This window comes from Ammodytes marinus, assembly GCF_949987685.1.
Source record: "Ammodytes marinus genome assembly, chromosome: 2".
Lineage (NCBI taxonomy): Eukaryota > Metazoa > Chordata > Actinopteri > Uranoscopiformes > Ammodytidae > Ammodytes > Ammodytes marinus.
In genome coordinates this window covers 7,269,368-7,284,273 of record NC_137231.1, presented here as the reverse complement: position 1 = coordinate 7,284,273, position 14,906 = coordinate 7,269,368, and the positions used below count along the sequence as shown (strand labels likewise).

General features: G+C 40.7%; 1 protein-coding gene across 1 annotated transcript in view; it reads right to left on the bottom strand.

The window, feature by feature from the left end:
• The window catches only part of whrnb (whirlin b), a gene marked incomplete at both ends in the record, with an annotated part of 57,127 nt that overhangs the window by 8,358 nt on the left and 33,863 nt on the right, over window positions 1-14,906 (bottom strand). The window contains 4 exons of the mRNA XM_080049738.1: window positions 2,035-2,235; window positions 5,838-6,023; window positions 9,919-9,955; window positions 10,292-10,578. Coding sequence (XP_079905864.1) covers window positions 2,035-2,235; window positions 5,838-6,023; window positions 9,919-9,955; window positions 10,292-10,578 — 711 coding nt within the window. The remainder of the gene's footprint in view (window positions 1-2,034; window positions 2,236-5,837; window positions 6,024-9,918; window positions 9,956-10,291; window positions 10,579-14,906) is intronic.

Here is a 14,906-nt window from a genome sequence, read left to right as displayed (position 1 = left end):
TTCGTTCCTCTCATTGCATTTAAATGCATTCATTATAGTACAGAGAAATATGTCCCGTAAAAGAAAAAGAGCTCCAAGCCCAACCCAGAGGACCCTCCATAATATTTTACTTTATATTAATATTTTTGTCCTTCTTCAATAGCTTCTAATTCATCTGACCCAGTGTCTCCAAATTATTTGTTCACACAAAATTTCTCAGATTTAGCAACAAAGATCTATAGTTTCAGCATCGCTAACATTGGAGAGGGGCCCACTAATCATATTTCGCTTAGGGCCCCATGAAGGCTTGGGCCGGCTCTGCACAGACGCACACAGACGCACACACACACACACACACACACACACACACACACACACACACACACACACAGTCACTGTGCCCTTGTCTACACATGTCATTAGACACTTAAAGGTTTCTATCATGGCGATGTATGGGCCTTTACGTATGTTTTAATCATATGTACATTTCAAAGCTCACAATGGTATTAGGAATCAATATTTTCCTAAACATACAAGCAATCTTAATGGTTTTAGCCACACTTGGCAGGTGTACAGTTTAGGTTGAGCAGAGAGTCACCATATCCTTATCTGATGTGTGTCAGGGTATTGACATGAGATGGGCTAAAAGTTCAATATTGACTTTGAAACGTTGTTAAAACAAAGAGGTAAATCACCAGAGAGTTTATTTAGATAAAAAAGGTCTCCCTGTCCTCATAAATTTGAAAACATTTCTCACCTTCAAATCAAAACTGTCAAAATCCATGTTTTTCACAGGTCAGCTCCCAAAGTATCCCTCATAAAATGGATGGAACAGGAAATGGGTATAGGGCCTTGACTTTCACAAGTGGAACAACAACACAGAAACCTCATTTGTTTAACAGCTTTGTGCAGTGTCTACCCAATAAGGTCCCTTTTAAATGAACAGACTGCTTCTCTGACCTGTTTTATCCAATCACATCAGTCCACCAACAAGAGGTGCACTTTTTCTTTTAATTGAAAATGAAATTAACAAGCAGCCCTGTGTGCCAGCTGCTTGTAGTAATTCACTTTAAATCATTATTTGTTGTCAAGATTTGGTAAGCAGCCATGTAACACGGCATAACCTCACATAACCTACACAAAGTTGAAAATGCTGCTTATATTGCACTATTAGGATTTATACAGTATATTTGATATTAAAATAATCAAGTTTGCTGATGACACCACTGTGGAGGGGCTCATTACTGACAACAATGAGTCCCATTACAGGCAGGAGGTCCAACACATGGCAGAGTGGTGTGTGGACAACAACATGGTCCTAAACACCACCAAAACAAACAAAATGTGCTGCTCATACATTTTTATAGGAGTACAATCGAGAGCATTCTCTGCCAGGGCTGCTGTGTGTGGTATTCAGGCTGCACAGCGGAGAGCAAGAGGGACTTGGCCAGGGTGGTAAGGTCGGCGAGAAAGATCATCGGAGCTGAGCTCCCAGACCTGGACTCTGTGTGGGGTGACCCCCTAACAAAGCATTAAGAACAACTCTGTAGCAGTATCTCCCAACACGCACATCCACATTTTTAATCATTTATCATTATTTCGTTGTGTACTACAATGACAATAAAATCCTTGAATCTTGAATCTTGAAATGAGTTCATTTTAAAGGCATATTAATCAATTGGAATCCAGAACACTTTTTTTTTAAATCAGCTAATATCTACTCACCATCTGCTATACCTGTCTGTTGTGTGTGCAGCCTGAACAAAAAGTCAGGTGTTTGCACACATTGCTCAGCTAACAGCGATCTAAAAAGCCTGGCTCAGAGCCAGCGGTAGACCAGCACATTACAGATTGACGTTTCAGGGATGGCCCAGCCACTTGCTCTGAGCGTCAACTATTGCAGTGGTTAGTATGAACATAAACAAATGTTCGCTAAGCGTTCGCTGGAGATAGCTTACCCCATTTTTAATGTGTCAAACTAGCTATGTTAAGAAAGCAGAAGGACTTTACCACATAATATTACAATCAATTTTCAGTTAAGGGATGTAGGCCTACCGTAGCAGTGAACAGATGTCCTGCATGGTGTATGGGGGGAGGGGCTGTGTTGTGGTTGCAGTGGGCCTGGGGGGGAAGCATCACTCCCAAGCCTCCATGCCAGGCCTGGAGGGTCTCCCTCTCCCGGTGCAACACCAGCCTGTCAAACAGCTCCACATCCTGGGCAGAGACCAGACTCCTCACCTCTGATAACATGGACAACTGGACGGACGGAGAAGAGGAGAGAAGACAGAGATGAGGGCATTTCATTTCAACCTTTATATGGAGAGATCATTGAGGGGTGACCCTCATTAACAATGACGTCCAGTCAAACAACAATATTTTTCATACGAGTTTATTGCCAAATAGAGTAGCTAAATGTTTCCATGAAATTGTAGTTAAGCTACATTGGTTGTAAAGGTTGTAAACTGAAGGTCTTATCTCCTGCAGTTCTCTATATTCAGGCCCTAACGAAAGGTAAAGTTAAATTACCATCTTGATTTTAACTGCTAGCTATAAAACATTTTTAGCTTGTGGAAGAATTGGCAGACACATACTTTTTTTTTTCAAACCTTCTGTGAATTTGAAAAAATGAATTGCCCAAATGTCTCTAAATGGGTCATCACGTTAATAGATAAATGCTGAGAATGACTGTAAAACCTTGGCTCACTGATTGCATTATCGCTGACTAGACAGGGTCACTTTCATGTCTCCTGTCTGACGCTGGAATCACGTCTGAATAAGCCATCAGCAGAAATAAGCAAGTTACACATTTGAAATATTAATATATAATTATTTAAAAAATGAATGGCTTGCACCTAAACTAAAAACTGTCATTCAAGGCCATTCAAAGTGCTTTACAGGGGCATGAAATACATCAAGTATAGAATCAACATAAGAAAAGCAAAATAAAAATATGATAAGAAACAAAATATTTGAATAAATTAAAAATGAAAGGTTAAAAGGGAAACAGAAAAGTCTTACTAGAATGTTGCATCAAAACGTTTATGTATAGCCGTGTTACAGTCACTGCCCAAATCTACTGTAGGATACAGTATAGCTGAGACCACATAGAATTCCACTTTTTAACCCTCTATATGACATTCATTATGAGTTGGTAAAACAATTATTCGTAATGTTTTTATGGTAAACTTTAGGGTGCATTAAAGCAACACGGTACCAATGGTAGTGAGGGAATAAAAATACATTTTTCAAAAAGGATTTGAAATGGCTTCCAAAGAGTCATGTGGCAAATTGAAACACTGCTATTGGTTTTGTTAGGACCATCGCCTCTTCTGTAAAGTATTACATCATAATTGAGGATGTATTGTGTGGGTGTAAAGCACTTGCATGTTACCTAGAGACAATATGATGGTACCATAGAGAGGGTTAAAGCTTTTTTCCCATGAGGTACACTCTGAACATTATTTCAGAAGAACGATGTCGTTGTTTTGACCCCACTTAGTGAGAGCAGCTGCTGTTGTCTGATGCAGACTACAGGGATGGGACCGATCTGATCCTATATAGAAATCAGGTCCGATATGGCTGCAATCTGCTTGACAACTCCCATCCACGTACCCATCCAAATTCCATAGTCTGTTTAAAAAAATCTAAATCATTTTAGGTATGAAATAATTAAAATGTTAAGACTATAGCTATGTGATAATAGCCTGGTCCAACCAGACCATCTTACTTAATTTCATTTGTACAGAAGGTCTGGAACTGCTCTATTGGCATATGTTCACTCACTTGGAGGCGGGTGTCTGTTGAAGTTTAAAAGTATTGGATCTGCCCAGTGCCACTCTGGATCAGCCAACCAATCGCATAACGTTTGGTCATGACTTATGTCATGAGCCGGCTTTTGACGGTGTGTACTGGGAACTCGGAAATCTCCGACTTCACTACATATTGTAGTCTATGGATCTACCGGTACCTGGCAACGGTAACTTGCTAGAGCCTAACGTTTAGTTATTTGGATGAGAAAGGTTGTAGACGTCCATACGTTCCCGAGCAGATGCACTGGAACACAGACGGGTCGGAAATCTCCGAGTTCCAAGTATAAAGGAACGCAGCATTCAACTGAAACTGGAGCGCGACTTCGACGTCATCATTCTCAGCCACTCGCTCTGTTCGCTGATTGGACCGCCAAAAGTCTGGCTGGAGAAGGAACCCATGAATATACCCCAGCCCCAGACTCATACCCGTCGCTATGGGCGGGCCATAGGGGGCCGGGCCCGCCCCCAGAAATGATTGTGCCCCCCCCACTTGGGGCACAGATCTCTCAAAAAAAAATTACTTTCATTTTTATTTTATACTATCATAGTAGCTAATTTTGTGTTGATAAATACTAATGTTGTATTCTTTATCATCAAAACATTTAAAACATAAATAAACAATGGTGTGATTTTGTTTTATTGATGGGAGTCTATCTACACTGCAACAGCCTATCACCGCCTTACTGAAAAGAAAGTAAGGCTGCGTAGGCCTACGTAACTACGTCAATGCAGCCGCTCAACAGTTACCGCGCATTTTTGAAAGTGAAGCTGGATGAGTTTTCGCCGGCTTACTATTCCATTTCTAGTTCATCATAATCGATATTCGGTAACGGTTGAAAAGCCCACCAACAGTCTCCTCTGCCAAATCGGATCGTCAAACTGTTGTCACTTTTCGAGCCGCATGACAGACTACAATCCGAAATTATGGACTTGTTCAGCGCGGTGACACTTCTGATTGCGTGAAGCCACAGTTTTGCACTGTGGGAACTCTGCGCTCCTCCAGCCACGGCCATCGAGGGCGAGGCTGTGCCGGAGACCGACCCCGGACCGAACGCGGTCCAAGCAAGAGAAGGCGCACAATTTACAAGAACCTCCGCGGATTTGCAGTTGAGGAAACAGTTGGTCCGTCAGAAAGTGACATAGACGAAAAGACTGAGTTCAAGAGTATTTTACAGTGTTATTGATGCTGTGCAAGGAGAGATGGATGCGCGTTTTGGAGAGCGCAGTAGCGAGCTCATTGGCGCACTGGCTGCTTTGAACCCGGAGGCCGAAATATATGTTGATGAGGAGGTTGAGCTAGGAGAAACGCCGCCTCCCGCTGTACTGATAGAAGGGACTGGAGAGAGCACAGCCCTGCCTCCACTCAAAGTAGGCTACCGTGTGTGTGTGTGTGTGTGTGTGTGTGTGTGTGTGTGTGTGTATCCCTCTGTTGACTGCTTTAAAATGCAATGTTTGAGATATGCGTCTGGTGTTAGGCTACATCTATGTTGAATAGTCAAGTGTTTTATGGATATTCATAACATTGCTTCTATGTAATGTATTGCTTTAAATTATGAATTATGAGGACTGATGTTGTAGGCTATAGGCTACCGCTGTTGGTTAGTTTAACGTGATGATTACGTGCTGCGCGAATAGAGTATAGGACTATTAAAAATATACGTACTGTAGGCTAATAATAATTGTGCCCCCCTATGCATTTCATGTGCCCCCCTTAAGACTGAGGTCTGGCGACGGGTCTGCCCAGACTGACTACTGAAGTGAAATGAAAATTGAGCGGAAGTAGGTAGGCGGGCGGTGCCAGGCTAATGTGATATAGCACCCATTAAAAATAATTTACTAATTAAAAAGTTGATGAGTTCTGATGTTCATCAGTATCCAAACAGTTGAAAGCAGATAAACCTTTGTGCATTTTTGTATGCTTTTTCTTTTCTTATAATTTCTGTATTGCATAAGCCTTTCCTAACCTTAAACATAACATCACCACCAACAAAAAAAATTAAAATAAGTATAATAATGATGATATGGGACAGAATCGGTATCGGCCTGTACCTTTGCATGTGTGTTGAAGAGCTCAAACAGAGCCATGACCAGCGGCTCCATCCCTATGTGTCCGTCCTGGTACTCCTGCAGGTAGTAGAGCATGGTCTGCCTCTCGGGCTCCGTCAGCAGCATGTAGGCCTGATGCTCCAGAGACACCTGAGCTCCAGGAGGGCCCACGCCTCTGTATACTGCTGCCTGGACACACACACACACACACACACACACACACACACACACACACACACACACACACACACACACACACACACACATAGGGGGACATATGAGGTCAAATGAAATGAGGAGGGAACACAGATAGGACAAATAGAGTTATCTTACTCTACAGCAAAAGCCCCAGTAGCAAACCCAAGGAGAGCACAAACACACCAGCACACACACACACACACACACACACACACACACACACACACACACACACACACACACACACACACACACACACACACACACACACACACACACACACACACACACACACACACACATACATACACACACACGGGGCAGCTCTGAGCTTATCACACAAACACAAACACACACACACACACACACACACACACACACACACACACACACACACACACAGCAGCAGCTGAGCTTATCACATGCAAGCAAAAAGGCACCACTTCAAAGCTGCAGGGTGAGTCAGTCAGAATGTGTTTGCCTTAAAGACTCTATCATGGTTATCTTCTTAAGCAGTTCCACTTGGAAACAGTTCTTCTCACTGTTGGTAAATTGAGTTTCAACGAGGTCAGGCGTTACACAGACTGACACAAACCTTTATGTTGAATACTGCAGGGATTCAAGGCTAAGAAAGATTTCCCTTCCCACAAAGGTTCAGCTGTGAATGGGGCAAAAATCTAAAAATATATTCATTTTGGCCAAAATTAAATAAATAAATAATTCAGTGTCCAAATTGATTTCAAAATGTAAATGTTTAAAAGCCCCTGCATCACACAATTCAGCATGGAGACTGACAAGGCTCCTTGTTGATGACGCTCAAGTAAAACATGACAAAGGATAATACTGTACATGGACACGATAGGATAGAGGCAGCCAGCGGTCTTTCTAATAATGGGAGGGATTACTGTAAGCTACAACTTTCAAAGCACAATGGTTGAGTTTACCAGGGACTGAGCTGCCTCCACTTTTCAGCAACAGTCTGACACACATCACACAATTAGCCATGACCAAGACACCAGCGCTCTGTCACTATAAAACACTTGCATCTTGCGTGGCATGTTTATGATATAGCATTGCCAGAACACTGATTCTTAACTTGTTGATATGTTTTAACATTATTTGCAGTACCTTAAACAGTACCTTAAAGGTGCTGCAAGGAACTTTCAGCTTCTGTTAATTCTTGCACCCACTTTGGACAAAAACGGGTTTGTTTTTACTTCCCCAGCTATTGTTCCTGGGTGAGCATACCCATGACAAAGGCATTAAAAAAACCGATATAGAAATAGCATGCTTTGCACTTATAGGCTCGTTTGCTGTTACATGTAATGTATGATCATCAGAGGAAAAATTTGACTGTATCAGAAATATTTTAAATTTCCGCGTAGCACCTTTCAACTGCTGCTGCTGCTTTTTTGCTTTGTTGGAATATAATCTATTGTTTAAACACTTGTGTTGCATGGGCACACTTCTATTAACACATCATATTTTCATTTACAATTGATTGAAAAACTATAGTCAAGATATTTTCTTAAATGTGGGTTCCACATAATCACACTACACTATTCAATATACTATGTCCGCTTTCTGTGTAGAAAACTTAGTTGGAGGACTTCAAGGTCAATATGGCACTTCCTGTATTGGCACTGGGATGAATTTAATCATCATAATGTACAGAATTGTCCAATATGGATTTTAATTATACTAATCTCCACCTCGAGAGGGTAAAAGAAGCCAAAATGCACCATCAGCCCTCATGAAGCAGGAACATTAGATTTTAACCTTCAAAATAAAGAGTCACAGAGGAAACAAAGGCAGCACATCCAGAAGGTAGGAAGAAAGATAATGACAGGAGCTGACCCTTTCTCTTTCTTTTAGCAAAATAAAAAAAATCCTATTGCATTTTAAGGTCAGAGTTAAATGAATCTAAAAACATATTCTCGTGTACTATTATACAAGTGGTGTAGGTAATCATGGAAATACAGTCCAATATATATATATAATATACACTTTCCCTTTTATTATCGCAGACAGCAGCTGAAGATGGGTTAGTTTCTGTTTGTATTTTGAACAGTGATAAAGCAAAAGGCGCACAAAGTACATCTGTGCCCAGAGTCTGTCTGTATATCTGGCTTTTTTCAGCTGATGCTGCCAGATGAGCCTTCAGACATGGCTCATGAAAATGAATGACTCTCCAGAGAGTCCCCAGCCTTTAGCCTTTATGTCAACTCACTGGACTTGTCCAACCAAAACAGTCATTTTGTTGGTTTATTATTTATTTATTCATTATTTTCAACAGAACATTTTGTGACGTTCAAAAAGAAAATCTCATCTGGTCCACTCAAATTTTTTATTTAATTTTTGCTTTAAAAAAAACATTTTGGTTCAGAAGGCGGATAACATTAGACAACAAATTCATTTATTTATTTAATTGATTGTTTTGTTCAACTCACATAATGTATATTCATAAATAAAGTTATATTTTAATAAAAGTTACACAAACTGAAAGCCAATATTATTCTGGAGGGCTTAATCGTTCAGAATGAACTAAAGTTCAGTGGCTTATTTGATCTTGTTGCTCAGTAGATACATTTTAAGTTTCAAGTGATCTTTCTTGTTATTTTACTAGATAAGTCAAAAAAGTGATTTAAAAAAAAACATACTTTGTAAATATTACTTTGATGTCTTTTACTGTGACATCACAGTAATATTTACAAGGTACGTTTTTTTTTAACCCTATATTTCTCTTTCTGTGATGTCATGAGAAAGAGAAATATAGGGTTAAAAAAAACACTCTTTCTGCCTTTTCTCAGGCTAGGATGAACCGATTTCAATTTTGTTTGCACATTTATACTACATAGGATCTCAGAATTCAATACACCTTCATATTCAAACCGGTGAAGTAGGCCTTTAATAATACGGACAAGGGGGAGGGAGATGGGGTCATGAGTAACACTGGATAGTATTGATATTCTTGATCATTACCATAACTGTTACATCAGAGTGTTTCTCTGAGATACTGAAGCTGTAGCTCTTTGTAGCTGCAAATATCTCACTATAAGCTCATTGGCATTGTTCACAGTTGTGTGACCACAGCTGTGTGTGTGCACAGCCTTCATAGTGAAAGCCACTCACTGTTTCGCTGTGATTGGAGTGACATGTTGAGAATCTACATACCGCGTATCTACACAGTGCATCCTGTATACAAATAATAATCCCTTTCCCATTAGCTTATTGACATTGCAAATCGTAGCTGATTATACAATAGTAATATATAGAGGGAACTTTTAAATGGCATATGCCGAATAAAACCAGATACCTTAACCAAATATAAAGGTAAATAATGTAAACGGACATAGTTAACACCCCAAACGCAAATATGTTACATTTGTGTTTGGCCAAATATTAAAGTAGACTGTGAACAAATAGATCCAAGCTCAGCCCCATAACCAATCAGAATTAACAGCATTGTTTGCCTAAACTCATGAACAAACAATCACAGCAGCATTGGAGCAGTTACACCCGACACATATGAATCTCTCTAGCGGTATCTGTAGTCAAACTAATACTACTTAACAGTCAGATGCACTGCACTGGGTTGTTGTTCACAAACAAATTGTCAAAGCAAAGATGCAAAAAGGCATATTTAGCAAGATGTCAAACTATGCCTTTTAAATGCTTTAAATATCAGAACATATGTTTCTGGGTTACGCCTAGCCTGTGTATTAACCCCAGATTTTATTTCAATTCACACCCATGACAAGGACAGGAAGCGGTTGATGCGGAGATATTAATTGATTTTGACAAATAGTAATTGTCAACAAGCATTCTTTGGAATCGCTGAATCTACCTTTAATATGTGTACAGAAGGCACGGCTGCCATTCTTACCTTTCCTAATGCAGGCGTAGCTCTGGCTGATGATGGTCTGAAACAAACAAGCAAACAATGCATATCATATTTATCATATATTTATATTGATTTATTATATTTATTAAGAGGAACACATCAAAGTAAAACCCTCAATACTAATATGCGTGAGTTTAAAGGTTACTGTCAGAAGTGGAAACACAAGCCAGCTCTAGGCCATATAACCATTTTGTACCAAACCATACCGTACCAAACCAAACTGCTAATGCTCAGTGGAAACCAGGCTATGTCATCAGTTACGCTGATGTGTCTGCTCCAATGCCACCACGACAGTTCTAGTATAATTTTATTTGGCGAGTTGTCCCTGTTGTTCCATAACATATTGCACACTCACCTTGAACTGCAGGTGTTGGTGCTGACATTAGCGTGGATGGCATTAGCATTGACACTGGGGCCGGGGACAGAGCTTGCTGTTGTTGTGTGAGCCGTAGCGTTGCTCTCGGCCAGGGCCTGACTGCAGATCCATCTGGTCTCATCCACCAGTGTGCGCGCGTGAGGCAGGCGGCCCACGTCCCTCACCCTCACCAGCAGCTGGCAGCCTGTCTTCAGAATGTGAACCGCCTCGTCGTGGGAGATGGTGACAAAGCTTTGACCGTTCACTTCCAGGATCTGGTCCCCCACCTGTAAAAAAGAACGAACCAGCTCCATTCAAATGATTTACAGTCCGCACTACATGATCATCATGCAGCACATTGTAGTAGTATACTAGTATACTGTTAACCACTCATAACTCATTATATACAGTGCTTCGTTACATATCTTTGTTTTCCCTATACCGCTTTTTATTGTATTTCACATTATTCTATTACATGTACAGTATCCTATTTCACAACAGTTATCTTTATTTTAATGTACAGTATTCTATTTCTTCTACATTTAATCTTAATTTTTTTTTGGGTTCTACTTTACGTTTATATGGTGAACCTTTGCTCAACATTTTGTATCTGTATATTTGTCCTTGCACTACTGTTGTGTTTATTTGTGTCTCTGCTGTTGCTCTTTTCACTTGTGTGTTTCTATTATACATGCTCTTCTTATATATTGCATTGTTGAAAGGAGCCTGGGACTTAAGAATGTCATTGCCAATGACTGCTGCTGTAGTAATTGTGCATAATGAGAAATAAACCATCTTGAATCTTGAATTTTGAAGATATGTACAGCAACTGCAGAGAGACAAAATCACAAGGGTAGGGCATGAAAGGTGTTTACGTTACGTCACTTTGGAAGATTCTGAATGACGAGCAGAGCCAGTGCTGAATAAAATCCATCCAATGATGTCATCAAAAAGTCACATAAAGCCTAGAAAGATTTATTGCGTTAGCGGTCCATCAGTTATAAATGACCCTGACTCGTTGCTGTGTGGGCACTTTAACCTACAAACCATGCTACTGTTAAACTAATGAAAGAAACCGACGTGTTTCCTGTTGTAAAGCAGCTCTTGCTTAATGCAATCTCTTTTTCAGAAACAATGTCCTTGTTATGATGGGTAAAATTAAATTATCTAGTAAACGTTAACATTCTATGCAGTTTTTTAGAAAAAACTCTTGGGAGGTGCATGGTTTTAAAAAAACACATAGGCTATATTTATGAGTTTTTTTTTTTTTATAGAAGTCGTCTTAGGTCTAAAAGGGTTAAAACAAAATATAATAGTTGTTGTTATTGTGATCCCTTGAAAAATGAATCAATAGTTGTGAAGATATATTGAACAATGGGAACCTGGTTTTGTGTGCTGTCAGGTGGCCATAGATCATGGAAGATCCTGGCTAAAGGTACAGTATATCCAGGATGCCGTGCCATAAGTCTGAAGGTCCATTATTCCGACAGCTCAATAGTCTGACATATTTCCCAATGGACCAAAAGCCGGTGAAGTTAGCTTGAAGTTGGATATTCCACACTAATTCATCAGCGACTAACTCGGTTCTGTGAAAATTAGATTTTATTGACGTCACTAAATCAGTCAGCCGGTTATATGCGAGGGCTGGTGGGTGCTCCAACCATCCTCCTGCTGCCTACTGCGAGTGAAACTAAACCTGAGTTCCAATTCCTGCTATTGAGTATGGTAGAAAAAAAGATTTAGGATGACCCAATTCTTCTGATCAGATTTAGTATGCTTAAAAAATACCTGGATGCCTCCTACATCTGGTCGAGATATTTAGTGTTGAAATCAACATGCTATTCGGGGGATTCTGACCCACAATCCAATGCACACAGGCAGTCACATCGACGGTTCCTCTGTATGAAAGCAACCAGCGATGTGACGGATATATAAGCAAGAGGCAAAATCAATGATGAAATGTAAAAATAAAATATGTCCAAATTGTGTGCCTACTGAATGCTAACTAGATTATTTTGATGATCAGCTGTAGTATGCAGACTAGAAAAAAGGAAAGAGTATGCCATTTGTTCCACTCTCACCGCAAAACAACACAGAGACCAACACACATGCTCACTGAATAACTGTGTCTTCTCTTAGAGGTTATGTATGCAACACAATGCGTGCCATGCATCCCAAGTCCTCATCCAGGCAATTTTCCTTTCATTGTCAACACCTCAGGGCCACAGATGTATCTAACAGGACAATCGTGAAATGCAAGGTCATTTCAACTTTACCAACACATTGATTTGTCTGTAGGGTACCACGTATACACACACACACGCACACACACACACACACACACACACACACACACACACACACACACACACACACACACACACACACACACACACACACACACACACACACACACACACACACACACACACACATACTAAATAGCATAAAGTATGGGGATTAGAACTCAGCGAATGTGTTCGGCATAATTCACTGACGGTGTTCGAGAGAGGAGAACCAATCAGGCAGGTCACAGCTCTGTGTGCTCCAAGACGAAACACTCTCAGACAGGTTCTTTCATAATCAGTGCTCCAATTGCATTTCATTTGACATGTGATTGAGTCTTACTGTGAGAGATTGTGCAACCGTGCTGCGGCATTGAAAGCTCTCCCATTGAGGGCAATTTTGCTGATTTCTTTGGTCAAGTTTTAGAGGATAATTCAAGTGCAAATGTGTTTTTTTGAATGTATGAAGTGGAGGGCCTATAACAGGTTCCAACCCTGACAGTGTCTGTTCAACACTTCTCAATCAAGGTATTTCAATCATGAGAGACTTCATAAATGAAAAGGTTAAGAATGAACAATTAATTTATTGAAATGTGCTTGAGATATTTAAAGAGTCTTGATTAGACCCCATCGCAAAAATCATCTGAAGGGGGCAGCAACATCCTGGGCTGAGCAGAATACCCCCCTGATGGAGCTTAGACACTCAGTGCGTTTCCATGGCACAACTAGATTGGATTATCACATATATCGAACAAGACACTCGAACGGACCGTGTCACTTGTCTGAGTATGCATGGCCTTTCAGAAATCGGATAAATGTCCGATGCATGGCTGTCTCCACTATGCTAGGTGGCGCTGTAGCCCTTTCAACCATGCTTTCAACAAGTGGTTTTAGAGCCACGTCCGGTTCTCTTCCGTCAATAACCCATGGTGTAGCCTATCACGCGCAGGCACACACAAGCACAGAACGAGAAGTCCGATATGCGATGTCCGATCCCTGTATACATGCAGAGAGAAAGCCGACAATGAACAAATTATCTAGGTGTTCTTATCCGACTTCTCTTGTCCGTTATTGTGCCGATTTGTGTCCGAAGTAGATCGGATAAAGGTGTTTACATGCAGGTTAAAAGTCCTGTTGAGGTCTTATTCGTTTAGTTATCCGATTATGAGTCTGCATGTAAACGCACTGACTGGTGGCGGTGAAGAGCTGAAGGTCTGGATGATGCTGATGATGATGTGATGAGAACTGGAGGTGAATGGGGTGGACCGGTGGAGGAGGGTTGCATCCATCATTGAAATTGCATCAGTCGCTGAAATGACAACTGACAGCAAGTTGATGACGGGAACAAGGTGATTGGCTAACAGATGTTAAGGTGAATGTGATAGGTTTGAGCTAATAGTGGGAGCCTCCCATGATGAGCTGAATTAGTTGAAGCAGTAACTAGGCGAGACAATGAATGAACTGTGCAGTTATTACGTCTTCCTGTAGAACTTTCGCTAAACTTCATCTGCTATACTTTATCAAACAATGGGCTGGTTTGACATGAAAAGAGTATGAGTATTACATGACTCCAGATTATAATGTCAGTGTGTCAGCATGCCAATGTTAACTTGATGTTGAGTCAGTCTAGTGTTCACTCTCTTAGCTTAGCATGCTGCATTGCTAACATTTGCTAATTAGCGCTAAACGCATATCAAAGCTGAGGGCTGATGAAGGGAATGTCTGATATATGCAGACTTGGTTTTGCAGGTGTTTGCTCATAAACCCAAAGTATTTAGCAGACTGAACATTTGACGCTAGCTAGATGAAAGGCCAGGGCGTTAACAAAAGTCATTTCATGTCATCTTCTGAGGGGCAATGAATATCTGTACCAAAACTTGTAGAACATCTATCCAATAATCGCTATGGATGTTTGTGATAAGTAAATCCTCATGTCTAAAGGACCCCCAAATCCATTCTTCATGTGCCACCAAAGATTTCCATTAAAGATTTACTCTTCCATTTAATATTAAACAACTCATCAATTTTTCCTCCAGCGCCATACTTAGGACAAAATGTCAAATTTAAAACCCAAAACATCTCCTGATCAAATGGCCATTTTGTCATGGACTTTTGGCTGAGCACATTGATGTCCCAAGGGGTGAACTCTTTTGAATTGAATGGTCCTTGCCACATAGCACCCGATGGCAAACAGGAGGCATCAGTATGCTTCAAACAAAGAGCTTGTCAGATTGTTCTAACAGCATCTGAACCCCCCCCCCCCCCCCCCCAAACCACTTACCCACCTTTTCAATGGCATAATTGAAAGGACTGTTCCCATTGTTTTTCCA